The 22,026-nt window shown below is 44.0% G+C and overlaps 1 protein-coding gene across 1 annotated transcript in view; it reads left to right on the top strand.

Moving 5' to 3' along the window:
- Window positions 1-26: 26 nt before the first annotated feature.
- E2F7 (E2F transcription factor 7) overlaps window positions 27-22,026 on the top strand; it is a 35,667-nt gene continuing 13,667 nt past the window's right edge. The window contains exons 1-7 of the mRNA XM_005884172.2: window positions 27-164; window positions 846-938; window positions 9,312-9,587; window positions 13,243-13,411; window positions 17,218-17,508; window positions 19,139-19,294; window positions 20,703-20,837. Of these exons, the coding sequence (XP_005884234.1) occupies window positions 846-938; window positions 9,312-9,587; window positions 13,243-13,411; window positions 17,218-17,508; window positions 19,139-19,294; window positions 20,703-20,837 (1,120 nt within the window). The 5' untranslated portion in view covers window positions 27-164. The remainder of the gene's footprint in view (window positions 165-845; window positions 939-9,311; window positions 9,588-13,242; window positions 13,412-17,217; window positions 17,509-19,138; window positions 19,295-20,702; window positions 20,838-22,026) is intronic.

Below are 22,026 nucleotides of genomic sequence, written 5' to 3'. Positions count from 1 at the left end.
AGGCCCAGCCAGCCAAGGGCGTTGGAGCGGGGGTCTGCGCGTTTCGCCTTCCCCGCCCGATGTTGCCACCCGGCTGCTGATCGCATCGCCCGCTGATCCCACGCGGGCGTGAGGCCGTAGAGGTCCTGGTAGAGGCTGGAAACCTCCTTCGCAAAGCGGGAGTAGTAAGTGGGGCTGGCGGGAACTGGGGGGAGAGGGAACCTCGCGCCTCGGCTGCCAGCCTGCCACCCCTCCCCTCCCCGGCTGGCGGGGCATAGAGGAATGTGTGCCGCGGACCAGGCCCGCGTGGGCTGTCCTGTCTAGCCGCTCCGCCAGCCGGGCAGTACCGGGCACTTGCCTTTCCTCGCTATTTGGGGGCCACGTTGGAAGAGTTTATCCCTGGGGTCTGTTCGGGAGCCTGGAAAGGGGCTGCGCTAAGCGCAGAATGGATTTGGTCTAGCGATCAGGTTTCCTCACCCCCCGCCCTTCCCCGTTCAAACCTCTTTAAAGCCGAATTCCTCCCAGTTCTTTGCGCCAAAATTAACTGACCTGAGGAGACCCCGTACTTTCTGACAGATTTGCCCTACACCTTCCTGACTTGTAACTTTACTTTGCTCTGTGGCTTTCCATAAAAAAGTACTACTTTTGTCGACTTTTTCTTCCCAAGTTTTCAGTTACTAATGGGTGTTTGTATTCGTTCGTGTGCGTTTTAGAGAATTGGGGGTGGCTATGCTCCTGGAAATTCCCAGGATGAGTTTGGGAAGGGGAAGTTCATGTCCACGTCGAGCAAATAATAAATAGATATCTTTGTTGGAGGAGAAAGCATCTAATTGTAAGATCGTTTCTAATGTAATTGTGCATTACAGATGGAAGTGAATTGTTTAACACTAAAAGACCTGATCAACCCCAGGCAGCCCAGACTAGATTTTGCCACTGAAGATGGGGAAAATGCACAAAAGGTAAGTGCACCAAGGTCTAACATATTTAGGATAGTGATGTCTAATTCAATTAAGTGTTTCAATATGCCACTTGTATTTGTCTTGTAAATCTAATGAATATGATGAACATTGTAGAAATATACTTTTTTAATGGAGTCACCCAAACCATTAGTAATTGAGTTTCTCAGTCATTGTGCAGTGGAAAGAGGCTAGGTTAGATGTAGTGTTGGAACCAATTTATATTAATCAAAGATATGCTGACCCCTTCAATCAAAAGTTTGTAATACTTGTAGTTGTCAACATTGGAATTAGCTAATGCTGTGCAGGAATGTTAAACCTGAGTACCCGGGAAGAAAGACTCTCTGCTATAAATGCTGGATTATTAAAGTACTGTGAAATGTTCTTCATGCCCATGCATTAATCAGCTCTAGAGGCAGTTCCCTTCACCCATATAGGGAGAGAAGTGACTGAGCGCACCAACACACCCTGCGTATTCTGTAGAGCTACCGCTGGTCTGGTTTTGCCCTGAGTCATTACCCCTTTTTTGCTGCCCTGTGATTTGTAAGACCATGGTGGTGTCTTTAAGAAACATTACCAAGTAAACTGCCCATAGCAATATCTAAACTATCACTGTACCCACATCAGCACAGTTATGCTCACCAACCAGTGCCCTACCGAAAAGCTGTAAGAGCTTGTTAGTAGCAAGCATCTAAGTGTTTTTAGGCAAATACATATAATAAACCTGGATGTAGAAACTTTGAATATAAATCTGAGCATAGCAACTTCCTTGGGTTTTGAACTTTTTCTAGGGTTTTGGTCTAAATTTTGGATTTAGTGTCAACAATGAAACTGTCTGGTTGCAAAGAATCTGTTATGTGGCCCTTTGAAGAATATTTGACAACCATTAATTTTAGATAGGTGTGAAATTGTATGCTTTTCCCAAGTAGGGTTTTTCCCTCCTAGCATTCACTTTTTTGTTGTTGTTGTTGTTAGGAAATGAAGTACACCAAAGCATTATTGTTTTAAAGAGGACTTTTAAAATTATCCAAGCTATATGAGGGTGAAAATGCCCAGACTTTGTATTTTTAGAATTTTGGCTTTGGGAGTTTCAGAACAAAACTCTGTTATCTTTTATAATTTGCATGGGACAGACTTGAAAAAATATGTACACATTTATATAAAGCCTAAGTCAGTGTCCACTTTTTTTTCTTCTGGGCCTTTTTTTTTTTTTATCCTCACCCAAGGATATTTTTTCCCATTTTTTTTTTTTTTGTTTATTTTTTTTAGAGGGAGTGGAGGTGGGGAGAGAGAAAGAGAAACATCGATAGGTTGCCTCCCGCATGCACCCGACTGGGCCAGGGATCAAGCCAGCAACCCAGGTACAGTGTCCTTGGATGGGAATCAAACCCGAGACCCTTCGGTCCGACGCTCTTACTACTGAGCAAAACCGGCTAGAACTGGGTCAATGACTTCTTATCAAATGCCTTCAACTTCTACTCTAGTTAGTTAGCATCAGTAAATGCGATGCCCAGTTGAGCTTTCACATTCTAATGGATATGGGGGGAAACTCAAGTGACTCAAGAGTGATTGGAAAAGTGGTTACAATGTTCGAAATGGAATGTCTGAGCAGGAATTATTTGGCCTCTTAAAGAGAAGGCAAGGGATAAGAACAGAGTGCTTCTGCTAGTTGCTTGGAGGGGCTTTGTCTCTTTTCCTGTTGCTGGGAAGGATTTCTAGGGATAGTGAGAACATGGGATTTGGAGTCAGATCTGGGTTTGAGTTTCTGTTCTGCTATTCGCTATGTCACCTCAAACAGATATATTTATTTAATCTTTAAACAAATATTTATGTCAAAGGTGCTAAGGGGGCAGTCGTTTATTAGTAGTTAATAAATCTGTTTCTTCCATAAATTGCAACTAATAAGTAGCACCTCCCTCTTTTGAGTTTTTGTTGAGCACTCAGCAACATACACTGTTCACACTGTACTTAAATTAATAGCCCAAAAATGAATATGATGCAGGCCCTGCCCTCCTTTATTTGAGAGACTTTCAGGAACTCAGATGTAAAACTAACCAACTGCACTATGATTTGATAAGTGCTATAATAGTGAGAACAAAGTGGTCCCCAGGGAACAGAGGAGGAAGAAATAAATTCATGGGGAGTCTAGAGAGAGTTGAAGGCTTCTAAGGAGCTAACATTAAGGTTGAGGATGTTCAACCTACAAGAAAACAAGAGTGTTTGAGAGGGACATTTTAGGCAGGAGAAACAACATGAGGTGTGGGTGTTTAAGAAATGTTCAAGAGATTCAGCATGGCCACAAACGCATAGTGCTGAGTTGTTCCTTCTTAAAACCCTCTGAGGGATGCTTGCTACAGTGTCCTTTGGCATATAGAGCATTTATCTTTCTTGATTGGTCAAGAACTCTTAAAGTACATGCATCTTCTTATTTCTCATGGAGAAACTTAAAACATAAAGGAGTTTTCAACTTGGTTACCCAAATTTACTGTGCCCAGTTGTGGGATTATAAACAACTCTCTTAATTTGTTCACAGTGCATTTAATCACGACGAATAGAAAATGGATGATTTGGGACAAAGAGATGAGCAGTGAGATTGAGCTGCTTTGTAAAAGAGGTAACACTTGAGCTAGGGCTTAAACTTGCAGCGGTTCTCAACCTGTGGGTCGCGACCATCGGAAAACACATATAGCATATCAGATATTTACATTACGATTCATAACAGTAGCAAAATTACAGTTATGAAGTAGCAATGAAAATAATTTTATGGTTGGGGGTCACCACAACATGAGGAACTGTATTAAACTAATGATCGCGACCCACAGGTTGAGAACCGCTGGCTTAAAAGCATGAAGGTTAAGACTTAGGCAAGTAGAGAGGAACTAGTAAAAGTAGAAATGAGACCCTGGCTGGTTAGCTCAGTGGGTTAGAGTGTCGTCCCAATATGCCAAATTGTGGGTTCGATATCTGGTTAGGGCACATACAAGCAATCAATGAATGCGTAAGTAAGTGGAATAACAAATCAATGTCTCTCTCCCTCTCAAATCAATTTAAAAAAATAGTAGAAGTGAGTGGTATATTTGGGGACAATGCCTAGATTTAGTGAGCACAGGTTTTTTGGAAGGTCATTCATCTCTTTTGGGAGTGGTTAAGAAAGGTGAATTCAGTTTGAAATACATATCTGTATCTGTATGATTACAGGTAAATAAATATGTGCAGAAAGCAGCTGGTTGTCTGACTTTGGAATTCGTGGGAGGTACAAGCCAAACACAAACTTGAGAATTATCAACATACACGTTGGTTTTAAAATCAATGTACATGAGAGTCATGAACTACGCAAGAGAGAGAAAGTAGAGGCAAGTGTCAGGCTGAGGTTTGTAAGAGTGGGAAAAGAGGAACCAATGAAGGAGACTGAGAGGAAACAGAAATAGGAAGAGAACCAACAGAGAAAGACTTATCTCAGGACCAAGAGTTTTATAGAGCAAAGCACAGTGAACAGTCTTAACCATTGCAGTGAGGTCAAGTGAGGTATTCTGCCATTGATCTGGCTCCTGGAAGGTGACCTCAGTCAGAAGCAGTGGACCAGAACACACTGATAATTTCAGGAACCCCTGGGATATGATCAGGGGAAAGCCCTCAGTGTGGATTACTCATTCTAGAAGTGCTCTGAAGGGAAAGAGAGCTGTTAAGTCAGTAGCTCGGGGAACTTCCTAACGGGTAGTCTTTGCAATGAGCCTTAAACGACAGGCAAGGCTTAGCCTATGCCATTAAAGACCAGGGCATGGGTGGGGTTGGGGGTGGGGGGGCAATGGGGTGATAAGGACACATATGTAATACCTTAATTAGTAAAGAGAAAAAAGAAAATTAAATAAAAAGACCAAGTGATGGTGTGAACAGCAGCTCAGATGTGATGAAGTGCAGGGCAGGTTTAAGAAAAGCAAGTGGACTGTTGGGGCAAAATGTGGAATTTGCATAAGATGGAACGGGAAAAGAGGTTGGCATAAGGCCAAAAGCCTTGACAAGGCTGATGACTATATTATTTGAGGTCACATGATCAAAGCTGTATCTGAAACAAAAGCAAGACTAAACCCAAGATCTTTTGACTACCAACCCCTCTCTGTGGCAGCGTACAGCATAGTCTCGACGCTGGTATAGTCAATAATGATGAACACTTGTATAGCACTTCACCATTACAAACTGCTTTCACCTTCATTATCTGATCTGCTCCTCACAGTAACTCTGCGGCAGGCTCTCCAGTGTGTGTTACTTCTATTTACATATGACAACAAGAAAACCTGTGTCCTGGATTACTTTCTCCGCTCTGTCTGAGGGAGGAAGTGATTTCTAGGAAGTTGCAGCTTAGATTTCCTGACAAGCAGGTGTGACAGGGAGCTTAGTGTACAGGAGGTTTCTAGGGAGAGCTCTAGGAATCAGTGCCTGGGAAGGGAAGAGAAGGGAAGGCAGCAGAAATGGACAGAGGAAGAGGCAGATCTGCAACACAGTTTCAGGGGAAGTCTGAGTTTACCCTAAGGGAGTTCTGGGATGACCCCTGGAGTAGGGCAAGGGGGCCTGACTTTTACATGTCAGGCCTCCCTGGGAGGGGGCGATCCCAGATGAGTCAGCCCTCTTTGGCCCACCAAGGCATTCCAGTTAAGGGCTTCCTGTTGGTATCACTTCCAACAGGAAGCAGCTGGGGGAATGATTCATTCCTGAAGAGATCTGGTTGCATCCCAAGCATCTATCCACACCGCTGGGCAACCTTGCTGGAAAGCCTTGGAAATAGAGACTAGTCTGAATTCTTTATTTTATGGACCAGGAAACTTGGTTCCCAGACAGAATGAACAATTTGTTCAGTATCAAAAAGATACGGAGCTGAGACAAAAACCAGGTTTCCAAATTCTTGTTTCAATCCCCTTTCCACTGCCTTATACAGTGTCAGGATTGCAGGATAAACAGGCGGATGGAGCAGGGTCGACTAGATAGCAGTCGACTTTCTACCCACCTGCTGAGACCTTGAAAAACAATTTGCTAGACTTTTTTTTTCTTTTGATATAGAGGTGTGATACAATCAGAACATATCAGGTAACCTAACTCTCCTACTTTAAGTGCAGATGGTCCCGTCTTAAGATGGTTAAACTTACAATTATTCAACTTCATGGTGGTGTGAAAGTGATACGCATTTGGTAGAAATCATACTTTGAATTTAGAATTTTGCTCTTTCCCAAAATAGCGATATGCAGTAGGATAATTACTCATGATGCTGGCAGAGGTGTCGAGCAACAGCTCCCAGTCAGCCACAAGATCAAAGGGTAAACAACCCATACTCTACACCAGTGGTTCTCAACTTTCTGGCCCTTTAAATACAGTTCCTCATGTTGTGACCCCAACCATAAAATTATTTTCGTTGCTACTTCATAACTGTAATGTTGCTACTGTTATGAATCGTAATGTAAATATCTGATATGCAGGATGGTCTTAGGCTACCCCTGTGAAAGGGTTGTTTGACTCCCAAAGGGGTCGCGACCCACAGGTTGAGAACCGCTGCTCTACAGTGTACTATGTTGCCAGTGTTTTTGGATCTTGTGCTTTGTGTTTTCGCATCCCATCACGTCTACAAAATGCCCATCTGGGTCTCCTGCTTCTGGTGAGAAGAAGAGGAAGGCCATTGCAGGTGCTCCTCGACTTATAATGGGGTTACATCCCTATAATGTAGGTGTTCGGAGCACATTTAAGGTAGGGTAGGCTAAGCTATGATTGTCAGGTTAGGTATAGTAAATGCATTTTCAGCTTATGATATTTTCAACTTAAGATTGGCTGATCAGGACATAACTTCCTAAGTCGAGGTGCATCTGTAATACTTAAACTGTAGCAAAAATATATCAAAGTGTTGGAGGAAATGATCTATCGGAATTGCTCCTTGGCAGAAAGAAGGAGGAACACATCATTTCTGTGACTGCAGGTGCCGTGGAAGGTAGAGAAGGCGGGTGGATCTCTGTCTGGCTCAGTAAGCCTGGGCCACACCCTCTACTGTAGGAATACCTTTTTGAATAACCAGATAATCAAGGCACCGTGTTCTCTGCGCACTTGTACAGGGCAAGGCATTGTGCCAACAATCGTGAGGAATGAGACACGTACTTACTCTCTGACCTCCAGAAGTGCACAGTCTCGTGAATGAGACAAGACATTCACCCCAGAAGTTAAATCTATTAGCTCTGAGTGTCAGAATGAATGGTAATAAAGACTAGGAAAGAGGAAAAGACAGCAGCTAAGTTTAATTGCATGCTCACTATATGCCAGGAACTATTCTCATAACCCTGAGGTTGGTATTTTTACGAACTTCGTTTTCAGTTGCGAGAATGAAAGCCTGGTGAGGAGAAGGAACGTGCCCTCCCTCACACCAAGTAGCGGGCACCAGAGCCTGCATGCAGAACTGCTTCCCCATTCCACCTCTCCATCGATACTGGGGCGCCTGCTGGGTACTCTATGTTGGAGCTGTGAAAAAGACAGCTTCCTCCAACGGGCACCCAGGACAAGCTTATTTCTAGAGGCAGAATTTCAGAAACTCCAGCTTTCAGTATGTCCTGCATACCAGTTACTTTTCTACGGAATGAGGTTGTATTTAACCTCGAGCAAGTTGTTTAACCTCTCTGTGCCTCAGTTTCTTCAGCTGTAGACTGGAAAAATAATAGTACCCAGGTCACAGGATTAGAAGAGGTTACTATCCATAAAGTACATGAAACACAGTGTGGCACGTGGTAAACCCTCAATACTTTCCCTGGAGGGTTCCCTGGTAGAAGACTTCATCAGGATTGCACACTTATAGGAACTTGTTAAGAGATATCGGTAGAGAGGGGAGGAAGAGATCAACCAAAGAATATGTACGCATAGCCCATGGACATAGTAATGTGGTGAAGGCCGGGGAGGGGCAGAGGTGGGGTGGAGAGAGGCAGAGGAGGGGAATGGGAGACATCTGTAATAGAGTCAACAATAAAAATTTTAAAAAAGAAAAAGAGTTAAACGATAAAAAACAGAGAGAGAGAGAGAGAAGTCGGTAGATGCAGCGCCCGCTGGATGCTATAAAAATTTTAAAAAAGAAAAAGAGTTAAACGATAAAAAACAGAGAGAGAGAGAGAAGTCGGTAGATGCAGCGCCCCAGGCTGGATGCTTATTGCTGCTTGTGGCGGGAGAAACCTAGGCTCCCATCCCCACCCGTTTCCTTCCTGTTACAGGAAGACAGGACCACCATGGCTAGTGGGCACCTTCTGCCAATTCAAGAACAAGAGTTGGCGTGCTAACACAGATTCCAGTTTCTCCCAGTCTTTTCCCTCTGCACATGTTGCTCATTTATAAGAAAGCACTTTTTGTAAACCACTGTTCAGCCAAAATCCAAGCATACAGTAGCTATAGAGTGCTACCTGTACAGGAAAGGGAGTGACAAATATTTAACCACCCACCTTCATAATTGTATAAGACGCTATTGCCTGGAGGTGAATTCTGCTATAATAAGAGCCGAATCTTTCTGTTTTTGAATGCCAAAAACTGGTTTTAGGGGAAAGAAATCTGTTTTAATTACTCGGTTGTTCCAAATGTGGGTTCTCTATACTCAGTCCTTTTTTACAAGGGACATAATGGGCCCATCATTAATCTCAAAGTGTGATCTGAGGGTAGGTTCTACTCCACAAACTATTACTAAGCTGGAAAAAATCAAGAACAGAACTTGAGACGGTAAGCACTTAGAATTCTCTATAGCAATTTAATATCGCCTCCCGTGACACCTAAGCCTGTGATCAGTGGTCTCTTCTTATTGAACAGGCTGTAGGTCAGTTTGATTGGTAATCTCACGTGGGGAGTCATATAGGGTGGGGGTGGCATACGAGTCCTTTGAAGTAAGACTGCTCTCTAGGTTTATTTTATATGTGGCATTTTGTTGGATGCACTTATATCTGTTGGTACTGCTAATTGTTACATTAGCACTGTTGAACACTGAACTACAAAAGCATTTGTTTTCTTCACCGGTTAGTGCAAACTTACAGTGTTTCGAAAATATGGCACTTAGGAGTATATGGACTCAATTCACATTTGCCCTTTTCATCCCCAACTATTAGAAGCATTCACCAGTGATAGATACACTCATGACTTCTTTCACAGCGATGCCATGAAAAACACGCATAAAAGGAATAGCAGATTATAACCACTTTCCCGTTGGAGCTTCTCCTTGAGTTCCATGAATCCTCTGTCTGTTTTCATTAGTCCTATCCTACTATTTTTTCAGCCCTGAACATATGGTCTGGTTGTATTTTCATGGTGGGAACTAAACAGTTCTCTTAGCTGATAGCTGACCTGTCTCATTCTTGCTAAAAGGTCTCTTTTTTAAAATAGGAAAATATATTTGTTGATCGATCAAGGATGGCCCCGAAAACTCCAATAAAAAATGAACCAATTGATTTATCGAAGCAAAAAATCTTCACTCCAGAAAGAAACCCCATTACTCCAGTTAAGCTTGTGGACAGACAGCAGACGGAACCATGGACGCCCACAGCTAACCTGAAGATGCTCATCAGTGCTGCCAGCCCTGACATAAGAGATTGGGAGAAGAAGAAGGGACTCTTCAGACCCATTGAGAACAAGGATGAAGTGTTTACAGACTCTCTGCAGGTAAACAGGCTGTGTTCCTAGCAGCTTTGATAGAATTAAAATTTTTTACTTGGTTATTTAAAGAAATCATAGAATTCTCAATTTTTCAGCTAACTATTGAGCCAAAAGCAGTATTAAGCTTAGTATCTTTTCTTTATATAGCTGAAATGGAATTCTCACTCTGTATCATTTTTCACAATGAATGCTTTCTTTTTCTTTTTTTAACAATTCGTTATTGTTAAAAGTATTACATATGTCTCCTTTTCCCCCCATTGACTCCCTCTAGTCTGCCCCCGCCCCAGGCCTTCAGCACCCTATTGTCTGGACACAGATAATAGGGAACACTTTTTTTTTATAATACTCCCTTAACCAATACACATTTAAAAATCCATTTTTAAGCAATGATTTTAATAACTTTGATTTAATGGGGGAATTTGTGTTCTTATAAATGTTGCTGTGGATTTAATTTTGCTCCAATTTTAAGAATTTTTATTTTAATATATTTTTATTGATTTCAGAAAGGGAGGGAGTAAGCGGGAGGGCAATCTGACCAGAATCAAAACATGACCTCCTGGTTCATAAGTTGATGCTCAACCACTGAGCCACGCAGGCCAGGCAAGGATAATTTTAATCTAAATGTCTTTGACCTGGGAAATTTTATTATTCTCATGTATGTTCAGTTTGTTGGTTTGGGCTTTAAAGTTATCTTTAAATTACATGTCCTGTGGTGAACCAGAGCTATTAAATAAGCTGCATATCTATACTTAAAAAAAAAAAATCAGTGGTCAATAATTTTCACTCTCCCATCAAACTTTTTCCCAGACTTGCTAAGAAAAGTTGCTCACAGATTGGAATGTTATTTCTCTTCCAGTTTTCTTCATTTTGGTGGATTTTTTAAAAATCTATAAAAATGTAAATTAATAGTATTGTTCTGGTTTGGGGATTGGTTGGGAGGTAGAGTCATGGGTATTAAAGACATTACATACATAAGTGTATTTTATATGACCAACTATTCTACCAAAAAGTAAAAAAACAAAAAGAAAACCAATTTTTAAAAAGATATTTCTCAATATTTTTTAAGAATATAAAGGGATCCTGTGACCACAAAGTTTGAGAACTATTCTAGGGTATATACCTAACAGTGCAATTACTAGGTTATTGGATGTTCAGTTACTCATAAGATCGTGCCAGATGGTTTTACCAAGAGCTGTTTGTTTCCACCAGTAACGTATAAACATATATTGATCCATATCCTCTCTGGCACTTGAAATTCTCAAATTTATTAATTTCTGCCAATCCAGTGGGTGTACAATTGTATATTACTGTGGTATCCATTTGCTTTTTCCTTGGTTACTAATGAAGTTAAGCTTTTTTCCATATCTTTACTAGCTACCATGTTTTCTCCTCTTCTGTGAAATACCTGTTTGTGTTCTTTGCTCATTTTTATTGATTTGTAGGGTTTATTATATATTCGTGAAACTAAACCTGTACCAGTTATACATGTTACATTTCAATTGGTGCCTGCCTTCTTTCCCTTTATGTTGCTTCTTATAATCACTTGTCCTTGTATCATGTATTCAGTTCTTCCTCTTCCCTGGAGTTGGTAGTGCTACGCCTGTCACATATCATAGTTTCACTTGTGTGAGTATCTGTTTCTGGGCTCTTTTCTGTTCCATTGGCCAATTTGTCCGTCCCTCCACCAATACCATTCTATATAATAAAAGCCTAATATTCTAAGTGTCCGGTCATCTGGTTGACTGTTCAACCAATCAAAGCGTAATATGCTAATGATATGCTAAGGATGCTCAACCGCTCACTATGACGTGCACTGACCCCCAGGCAGGGGTCAGATGCTCTGAGTGGTAGGTTAGCTTGCTGCTAGGGTCCAGCCGATCAGGACTGAGCGAGATGGGATGAACACATCCTGGAGCCGTCCTGCGTCCCTCCCCAGCCCCCATCGTGCACCGTTGGGTTCCCTCGGCCTGGCCTGCGCCCTCTCGCACTCCGGGACCCCTCGGGGGATGTTGGAGAGCAGGTTTTGGCCTGACGGCAGAACAACTGGTCACTATAATGTGCACTGACCACCAGGGGGAAGACGCTCAACGCAGGAACTGCCCCTGGTGGTCAGTGCGCTCCCACAGGGGCAGTGCCACTCAGCCAGAAGCCAGGCTCATGGCTGGCGAGCGCAGTGCCGGTGGCAGTAGCCTCTCCCACCTCCACGGCAGCGCTAACGATATCCAACTGCCGGCTTAGGCCCGCTCCCCATGAGCAGCAGGCCTAAGCCATCAGTCGGACATCCCCCGAGGGCTCCCGGACTGTGAGAGGGTGCAGGCCGGGCTGAGGGACCCCCCACTCCCGAGTGCACAAATTTCGTGCACTGTGCCTCTAGTGTTGTAATAAGCCTTCATATCAGGCAAAGCAGGAACCTCAATTTTTCCTTCAGAGTATGTGGACTATGCTTTGCCCTTTTTTTCTTCCATATGTACTTTAGATTGGATTTTAATTGTAATTGCATTGCATGTAGATTAATTTGAGAATTAATCTGTTTATGGTACTGAGTCCTCCTATCCACGAGTATATGTGTTTCTCTAACTTTTAAATCTGTTTCTTTAAAGATGCAAATTTTAATATTTTATACAAATATTTGCTAGATTTTTTCCTAAAAGAGTATCGTCTTTTCAGGAGCTTTCTAAATTCTCTTATTATTAATAATTTGTCAGTCTTATATTTTTCATGTAAACAATCATGTGTTCTGCAGAATGAAAGTTTTGCTTATTTATTCCTTCCCAATTCCTGTGCCTCAGTTTCTTTTTCTTGTCCTCATCCACTGGCTATCTCCAGTATGGTGCAGAAGAGGAGCATCCTTATCATGTCCCTGATTTTTAAAGGGGTAATTCCAAGGTTTTCTCTTTAAGATTTGTTTTCAGTTGGGTTTTTATAGATACACTTTATTCAAGTTCTCCATTCCTAGTTGTCTAAGAGCATTTTTGAAAATCATGAATGGTTGTTAAATGTATTAAATGTTTTTTTTCTGAAGCTATTGAGATCATCCTATTGCTTGAATATGTTCACTGAAAAACGTTTTATTTTCTTGGGTTGAATTCAGCCCTTTTGAAATGTGGGTTGATGAGAGAGGGACACTAGTTTTGTGTACTTGCAATCAGAATAAGATTTGGCTGCTCTTGTTCACTTCCACCAACCCTTGGAAATTAGTAAACTTATAAAACAGTTTAATGACACAGTGGAGACCAGTGCGTCTTCAATTTCATGTCAATAGAAATCACCCGTGATCTTATGAAAAGACAGATTCTGATGGACCAGTTCTGGGATGAGGCCTGAGATTCTGCATCTCCAACAAGCTCTTAGTGATGCTTGTCTACAGTCCAACAAACACTCTGTCAGCAAGACTCTAGCAACCTATAAATGACTGCACTATTCATTGTTTACGCTTTTAACCAGTACACTCGGCCTCAAATTGCAAAGGACAAAAAATTCAGTCTAGAGAAGGTAATAGGTAGAATGCTAAGAAAATTAGTTTAGGAAGTGTATTTTAACTAGACTCTAGGATGGGATGGGATGGGATGTTCCCCCAACTTGCCAGTACTGCCCATTGCAATTTCTCTGTTAGGATGTTAACCATGATGTCTCCTCCCTCCCTTCTGTCTGCCCTCTGCAGCTTCGTGTTGTGGGGGACGTTGCTGTGGAGAAATTTGAGAAACGCAGGCCGAGCAGAAAACAGAAAAGTTTAGGACTCCTGTGCCAGAAGTTTCTAGCTCGCTATCCAAGTTATCCCTTGTCAGCTGAGAAAACCACCATCTCCCTAGATGAAGTGGCTGTCAGTCTTGGTATGTATCGTCCGGTTACCCGGAGGTCTGTCTCCAGGTATAGTGGGACGCTGGTTTCCCGGGACAGGCCCTCCAAAAGGGTGAGGACAGGGGCCGGGAGAGCTTCCTTCTGCCATGACCATTCAGCGTAGGATTGCAGGGGCCTTCTAGGCCTGAGAGTCAACAAGAATTTGGTTTTCTTAAGCTTAAAAAACACTTTGACGAGACTCACATTACAGAGCCCTATCTCCTATTTTAATTTCATCTTATTTCAGACAGACTAAAAAATGTTTTGAAATATCCTGCTGTTTATTTTTACAATAACGCTGCTAAGGGTTCAGAATTGGTGTTAGTTCTCTTATAAAGCAAGATTTGAGAGCAAGAGCATTATGTCTGAAGCCTTCTTCTGTGCTATTCACAACAAGCCTGCCAAACTAGGAAAGCACATCTGGTTATAACTCAAACAGCTCAACCTTATAACAAAGGAATGCATGTGTTCACATGGGAGGGTGTGTATAATGTGCAACGCCGTATGTTCTATAAAGAAGTCCAGCAGCTTCCGAATACAGACCCCTAGTGGACATGGATGGCAGTTGGTTTCAGGATGAACATATCGTTGACAAATCATTAAATAAGCAGGAATCACAAAGATCTGCAGGTGGAGGATGTCTCCTTAGGAGGTTTTACATACATAATTTTGATAGATTATATTTTTAATTTATTAGTTCTAGTTCTTCCCATAGCCCAGAGAAATATGCACCAGTAGATCATTGTCAGTCTGAATTATTCACACCGATGGCTAAAGAGATTGTGCTTGCTGGAAACTGAAATAATGAGGATGCAATGGGTTGTGATGGGAAGACCCTGGGCTGGGCTTTGGGTCAGGGAAGGCTGGATTGGAAGCCCAGCTCTCCAATTGACAGGCCCTGAGAGCTTGAGGAAGTTAATCAACCTTTTCTCACTGGGACCATCACACCTACCTGGCAGAAACTTAGCCAGGTTGGGATAATGTCAGTAACGTGCCTAACCTGGGCCCTGGCATGGGTGGCTCTTACTGTTACATGGAAGCTTTCCCTCGTACCCCCTCTTCCCTAAGCTGTCTGTTCAACCTCTGCAATTAGGAAGGGGGAGTAGAGTGCTTTGCTTGGGGAGCCGTTTTGAAATTCAGAAATGGGAACACAGTATTTGGCACTGGTGGCCATGAGACAAGAAGGGCAGAGTGACCCAGCAGGGGAGAGGCTTGACCCATTGGAGGCACAGCATCCTGGAAACGAGTCTTCCAGAGGATGAGGGTAAAACAACAAATCAGTGTCCTTCTCACTGGGACTCCTGAAGCCATATAACACTCTAACACTCATGAAGCCAGGACCTTGCACTGACATCAGTGCAGGAGACAACGGTTGGAGGTAGCAAGGCCGTGTCACAGGACAGGCTCCTGCTCGGGGGCTGCAGGTCATTCTGCAGATCCCCGCATCATGACTGCCTGGGGCAGAACCAGGGATTTTTGCAACAGCTGGCTAATGCCTCACACCACCCAGACCTGCCACATGACCTTACCATCTCTCTTCATGTGAGGTCAAAAATGAGGTCCCTCCTGGAAATTGTTTCAGGGGTGACCGACTCTTCGGGTTGAGTCTAAACTCCGTGCTACATCCCGGGTCACAAGCTATAAGACCATATTTTAATCAAGAATGTGCAGAGCATTCAAATTTCACAGTTTCCCAGGTTCTGGTCCCATATAGATTGGACGTGGATATCATAGATAAGAAGTCAAAGAACTAGGAGGACTTCAGTGAATGGAAAATAGCACGGCCCAAGGAAATAGTGTATGGGGCTGAGGTGTTCTTGGTAAGCTCCGTCGGGGATGAAGGGAAGCCTGGTAAGAATTGGTAAATCCTGATGGCATAACTAATGCCGTGAATAGGATTGCCTGGATACAAAAGGAAAGGAAGGCTGGTGCCAAGGAAAACCTCCCTGGCAGGACAAGGCCCAGAGTCACTGGCACGTCTGGAGACCTGGGAAATGGGACTCTTCAGTGCACCAGCCAGTGGACAGGCACACTCAGTCCGATAGGAAAGGTGGGTGCATTACCAGCATCACCTACTACACACCTGTTGTGCACATTAAATGTCTTACTCTCTGGGTGGTCAGAACCTTCCTTTCTTTTCCCTTCTTGGGATGTCGAGCCACTAGATGGAGACTTAACAGATTGTACCTAATACAAAACAACAAAACAGCCAGGCATATGGCTGGCCCTGGGGTGTTTCAGTTGCATTCACATGACATTTCTAATGGGAAGGTTTATAGAACGTTACACTCTAAACACGATGTGTAAATATAGGAAAACAGACTGGAGCAAGGTACCCAGGGGTCGGACAGGGGGCTGCTGAGGGCCCTACACCACCTTCCAGCAGACATCTGGCACCGACGCGGGCTGAGGAGCCTCTCAGGGTCAGGAGCTGAAATGCTCTGACGGGCTGTGAAATGCCTCCTCATGCATGTGATGAACTTCCTCTCAGCTCCGGGCTTCTCGTTGTAATTCAGTCTGTTTCTCCTGTTAAGTTTTTGCAGGGCCACATGCTGCATTCGCTGAGTCTGCCCGGATTATATTACAGCTCCTGGCAACTGCACAGAAAGAGGGCCTGGTTGTAGCTGGGCTGGTTTTCTCCAAGGTGCCTGGAGGCTTCTGTTATGGATACTTACATGAGAGCAAAGGGGGAGGTGGTTCCAGAAGCCCGAGGGCCTGTTGCACAGGAGGTTTTTAAATCTGTTTCCACTAATCCTCGATGCCAGCAGCGACCTGAGGTAGCCCCAGTGCCATGCAGGAAGTGCCAAACAGTGAACATGTGTTGGAGACTCTTCATGTTTGTGGTCGCATCGAATCCTCATCTTATGAGATAAACACTAAGCCACAGGTTAGGTCACTACTCAGGGTCACCGACTGGGACAGACAACACGGGGATTCAAATCTAGGCAGTCTAACCCCAAAATCCCCACACTAAGCACCATAAATATTTTTGGTAAATTCAGTAGACAGCTCATAATCCTAGCTATTTGGGCAGAGTATTGGGCAAGGGTTAAGGAACTGATGAACTTGCTGGTCCGTCTGTACTGTACACGAAGTCTCTGTTTCACTGGGCTGCTTGGCAGGATGCGGTGAATGAGAGCACGGGAGAGTTGTCTGTAGCCATGGTGAACCCGGGCGTCCTCAGATGTTGTTCCAGCCCTAACTGTGGCTTCATCCATCATCTTGAGAAAGGGCCCAAACTCTTGACTCCTAAGTTTCCAGTGTGAAATAGGACACAAAATACTTGCCATCTGTTTTCCTTATTGGACCATTAAGAGAGTTAGTAAGATAATTATTTTACATCATTCAAACTCCAGGAAAGGAAAGGATTGTCCAGACAGGTATCTGTTCTTGGACACAGTTTATTTTATAGTCTGCATCATTAGGACTATAAGTCTAAATCAGCCAGCCAGCATTCACCAAGTGTCCATCGGGCGTGCTAGCACCTGTGTTGCTCAGTCCCACCCATTGTAACAGGCTAACAGGGCTAAAGAAAAGACATCTGCTGCGTGTAATACAGGTAGGACGTCAGCCATCTCTGGGTGGATGTTTATCCTACTGGGGGTTAGGTCACAAGAAAGGGAAAGAAAAAAAATTCTGTTACTTGCATTTTTAAGGGGTGAATTTGTGGCACAGCCACACTTGATGGACATTCCACTGGGCATCACGCCAAGTAGTTCACAGACATGGTCCAGGCTCTCAAGGAATTTATCCTCAGAAATGTCTGCATGATGATGGTTGGCTTCTGTCTTTCCAACAGGCGTTGAAAGGAGACGCATCTATGACATTGTGAACGTGCTGGAGTCACTGCACCTGGTCAGCCGGCTGGCCAAGAACCAGTATGGCTGGCACGGGCGGCACAGCCTGCCGAGGACCCTGCGGAACCTCCAGAGACTAGGAGAGGAGCAGAAGTACGAGGAGCAGATGGCTTCCCTCCAACAGAGGGAGCTGGACCTGATGGATTACAAATTCGGAGAACGTAAAAAAGATGGCTGTGCAGATCCCCACGATCAACAGTTGCTGGATTTCTCGGAGCCCGACTGTCCCTCCTGTGAGTTCATTGTAACCACGTGGGTAATAGCAGAGAGACAGGGATGGTCTCTTCTGAAGAGACTCACTGCTGAGGTGGGAAGTGCCAGATTGACAACCCTGGAGGGAGGTGTCCTCTTACTCTCTCCACTGAAGAAAGGCAGACAGATGGCTCCCCCGCCAGGTTGCCCACTCACCCTCACTGAAAACCTGTCTACTGGCAGATCACTTGGTTGTTGGTGTTTGGACCGCAGATCGCCAACGGAGCTCCCATTCCAGATTGACAGCCCCTTGCTGGTTTCTGTTTGTGAGCCTTTAAGGAAAATTTGCTCTGAAAGAAGTTATCGTTACAATGAAATTAATTTTTCAAGTTACACATGGGAGTAGATTATGTAGAAAAGAACCCCATTAGCAGCACATGTTGATTAGAAGGATAGACACTGGATGCAGAATGTTTTTCACTGACGTCTACATTGGTCTTCCCCTCCCGACTCATTTTATCCTCTTCCTGTCTTAACCATTGCTCCTCATCGTTCTCTCCCTACTCCCTCCTGCTAAGATGATCAAGTGCAAGTATCACTCACATTTCACTTGCAAATTTAAGAAACAGGAATGGAAAGGTGGGCCTGGTTTTCATTCAGTTTACTGCCTCTTGCCTTTTAGTTCCAGCCCATGAGCCAGTTGTATCTTAATAACCAGGGGAGACAGCCATCTGTTGGGATGGTTTGCCTGCCATCCTCAGCAGCACACATCTCATCAGTTCTCCTATTTAGTTACAGTTTATTTCTGAAAAGAAATGGAAGAGGTGGGCACCTGCTGTGATTACAGTACATGCTGGATACAGACATACCTCAGAGCCAGTGTGGGTTTGGTTCCCGACCACCACTATAAAGCACGTTGTAATCTTTTTGCTGGTGAAGGGTTCTTGCCTTCAATTTGTAAAAAAAAATACAGTATCTGTGAAGTGCACTAAACAAGGTTTGCCTGTATTGTGGGCACAGAGAAATTAAAGTAGAATCCTTGCCTTTGAGGTCAGAGTGGATGTTTGAAAACAGTTTCTCATCCCTACCCTATCCCCCCCCCACACACACTTTTTTTTTTAATCCTCACCCGGGGATATTTTTCCATTGATTTTTAGAGAGAGTGTGGAAGATAGAGGGAAAGACAGTGAGAAATATCGATGTGAGAGAAATACATCAATTGGTTGCCTCCTGCATGCGCCCTGACTGAGGTACGTGCCCTTGACCAGAATCAAACTGGGACCCTTTGGTCCACAGGCTGACGCTCTATCCACTGAGCCAAACCGGTTAGGGCTCTATCCTATCCTTTTCTCCTCCCACATCAATCCTGGCAGAGAGCTGCTTTAGGAAAACCACCTCCTGCTTTCTGTTCCACAGTGAGTATAAAGCATTAAGAGTGGGTTAACATTCGCCTTTCAGCGTCTATTCCTACGGGAATCTTATGAGCAGCAAGAGAATCCGCCTTGTCTTTTTGAGCCATCGTCTGTGACTGTGTGTCCAGAAGCCTTTTCTCTGTAACAGAAGTGATCTTTCCATTCACTAGCAGAGTCAGATCATTCTGGCAAACTGTAAATAGAGTCTTTCTTGTGGTAAATTATCTTTTTTGATGCCTTTGTTTCGTTCCCTTTGTAGCATCTGCAAACAGAAAAGACAAGTCTCTGAGAATCATGAGCCAGAAGTTTGTCATGCTGTTCCTCGTCTCTAAAACCAAGATTGTTACTCTCGATGTGGCTGCCAAAATCCTGATAGAAGGAAGCCAGAATGTGCTGGACCACAGTAAATTTAAAAGTAAGCACCCTCACCTGAACCCACCTCGCTGGCCCAGGGAGGGCGGGATTCATACGGTGATGTTTCTTTCTGCCTCTAAAAGTAAAAGAAAAATGGTTTTTTGGAGAAGTGCACTCCTTCCTGCATCCCAGAATCCTTGGGGCTGTGAGAGGTAAGTTAGTCACCTGCTAGGATTCCCATTGACGTCTCCTTGGCAGTTAGAGTGGACGGTGGAAGCAGAGTGCCATCCACAAATGCAGGTCAGGGTGAGTGTAAGATACTTTGCATTTCTCTTTAGTATCACAGCATCCAAGACAGAATGTCTGAGTTTTGTTTCCCCTTTCCCCCCACCCCCACCCCCCGCTTACTCTTCTGATGGGTGGAGATGAAAGGTGTGTACAGGTAAGAAGCAGCGGAATGACCAGAGTAGGGGAAGGGTTGTGGGACATGGCTGTGGACAAGGAGAGCGTTTCTGAGTTTCCTATTTTCTGTCGAGCGTGGGTCCCAAGCCAGAGGCCCTTGGCTGCTGGTAGTCCTTTAAAGCCTTGGGGAGGCATGAGCTCAACATACCTTGTTTGTTTGTGTTTCCAGCTGGAATTATAGCCATCCTGTGGGAGAAATGACTAAATAAAATCTAAGCTCTCCCCCTATTGGGAAGAAAATTGCATCTGGGATGAATGTTTGCTATTTCTAGACAATCATCAATGTTCTTTGCTGTATCTTAGCCCTGAAGTCAAGTGGGTTTCCTACCTGTAAATTGATTTCTTAAATAGAAATTACTTTCTGGGCATCACCTGCCTATTTACTGTGTTACCACCCCTTCTGAATTTCTCTTCTAGTCCATGCATTTTCAAATGTGTCTCCCCAAACCTCTTAAGACTCAAGGATTGTGCATCCCACCCCTCCCCTCTGGGTGGCCAGAGGCTGGGACTTCAGGTGAGGAACTGCCTGTCTTCAGCACAGCGGTACCTCAGAATCCTGAGCCCGGAACACCCTCTGTGCCCAGGAGTGCGGCTTTGCAGGAAGCTCTGGGGATTCCCTGTCATGTTCACAGCCCAGCTGCCTGGTGGAGCTGGTGCCACAGCCTCCTGCTGGGCAGGCTTCCGACATGCCACACGTCAGAATCACACTCACTGAGCCTCTAATTACAGCCCGCTTCCCTCCCTCGGGTGTTTTTGCAATCAGGGCTCTCCCTGCTTGTCTTGGAAAGGTGTGAAGCTGTGGAAACGGAAGGACACGCCGACCTTGGTCTGTGACTGCAGATGCATAAATCCTGGGTGATTTCATGACAGAGCCATTGGTCATTTCATCCCACCCACTGCTCTCCCCTGAGATGTATATGGTGGCCAAGAAAAGTGACCTGTCACGTAAACTACAGTGTAATGGTGCCACAGGCAGCATGACCGTAATTGTGTTTGATGTCTTCCAGCAAAGGTCCGACGTCTCTATGACATCGCCAATGTCCTGACCAGCCTGGCTCTGATCAAGAAAGTGCACGTGACAGAAGAGCGAGGCCGTAAGCCAGCCTTCAAGTGGATCGGGCCTGTGGACTTCGCTTCCAGTGGTGAGGCATGGTTTTGTTAGGCACCTATTTTACTTAAAATCCTACATTTCTAAGTCCTTTTCTGAATCCTACATCTACTACAGAGTGAGATCGATCTTCTCCCTCATTTTCCGTTACCCAAGTCACCTTCAAATTAGACTGTGATGTCACTCTCGGAACAGTGAGTATTAGTCCACAAATGGTACGTGCTGGTCGGCTCACACAGTTGGAGGGGAAATACTGAGAGCTTATGATGTGGGAGTTTCTGTAACTAGTAAATGACAGCCCTTTAGCATGTTCTATTTTATTCAGAAGATTTTTTTTTTCCTAGAAATTTGGGACAGGGGATTTAGAATGGCATTTATAAACTGGAGTGATGTCTACATTAGTGGAATAAAATACTGTTTTTCTTTGAAATTCCACATAATGTAAAAATTATACTATTGCTATCATGAAACTAATATATGGTAAAAATGGCTCCTAAATATAGTATAGATGCAATGAACACCTGTTTTTTATCATTTATTTCAGAGGTTACAAAATTCAATTTTACTAAACTAGAGCAGAAGAGGGTATTATCTTCTACCTATTTCACAGGTAATAGCTGAGCAATTGGGGACTGGATCCTACCGTACCAGCTACTTTACATATAACGAGGCTGCCTGAGAAAAAGCCATTAAAGTTATTTTTAAATTACCCTTGCAATTTTGGTGTTAGTGGCATAAATTCCTGCCACTTAACCCAGGCCTATAGAAGATACAGCTCTCTACCTCATTGTAGCACATTATTCACTTTGGATCTAGATGAAACCACTTGAAATCTAGTGTAACTAATTCACCCAGCAAGTACTTACTGCGTGTGGACTGTGCACGTGCCATGAGAGACTAAAGCTGCATACAGCACGCCATCCGTGCCTACATGGAATACACAACGTTGCCCTTTTCTGTTGCTCTGCCTTTGGCTTCTCTTCATCCTTTCACCTGTGAAGCCCTCTTCTCTTGGACATGAAAATACTCTGTTCCCCTTTCCAGATCTGTCACAAATGTCAACTCCTCCATAAAGCTTCCCTTGTCACCCAGAGCAGAGTCTCTCATCTGAACTGCTGCACTTTACTATCATGCTGTTGTACTTGGTGATGCTGATGTGATGCTGTGGTCCCTGCTCCGTGGGCTTGAGGGCAGAAGAGGTCTTTGTTCATCTTTGATTATCT

The sequence above is a fragment of the Myotis brandtii genome, unplaced genomic scaffold (genome assembly GCF_000412655.1).
Source record: "Myotis brandtii unplaced genomic scaffold, ASM41265v1 scaffold82, whole genome shotgun sequence".
Classification (NCBI taxonomy): Eukaryota; Metazoa; Chordata; class Mammalia; order Chiroptera; family Vespertilionidae; genus Myotis; species Myotis brandtii.
The sequence above is the reverse complement of the archived record's forward strand: the minus strand, read 5'-3'. Positions and strand labels throughout refer to the sequence as shown.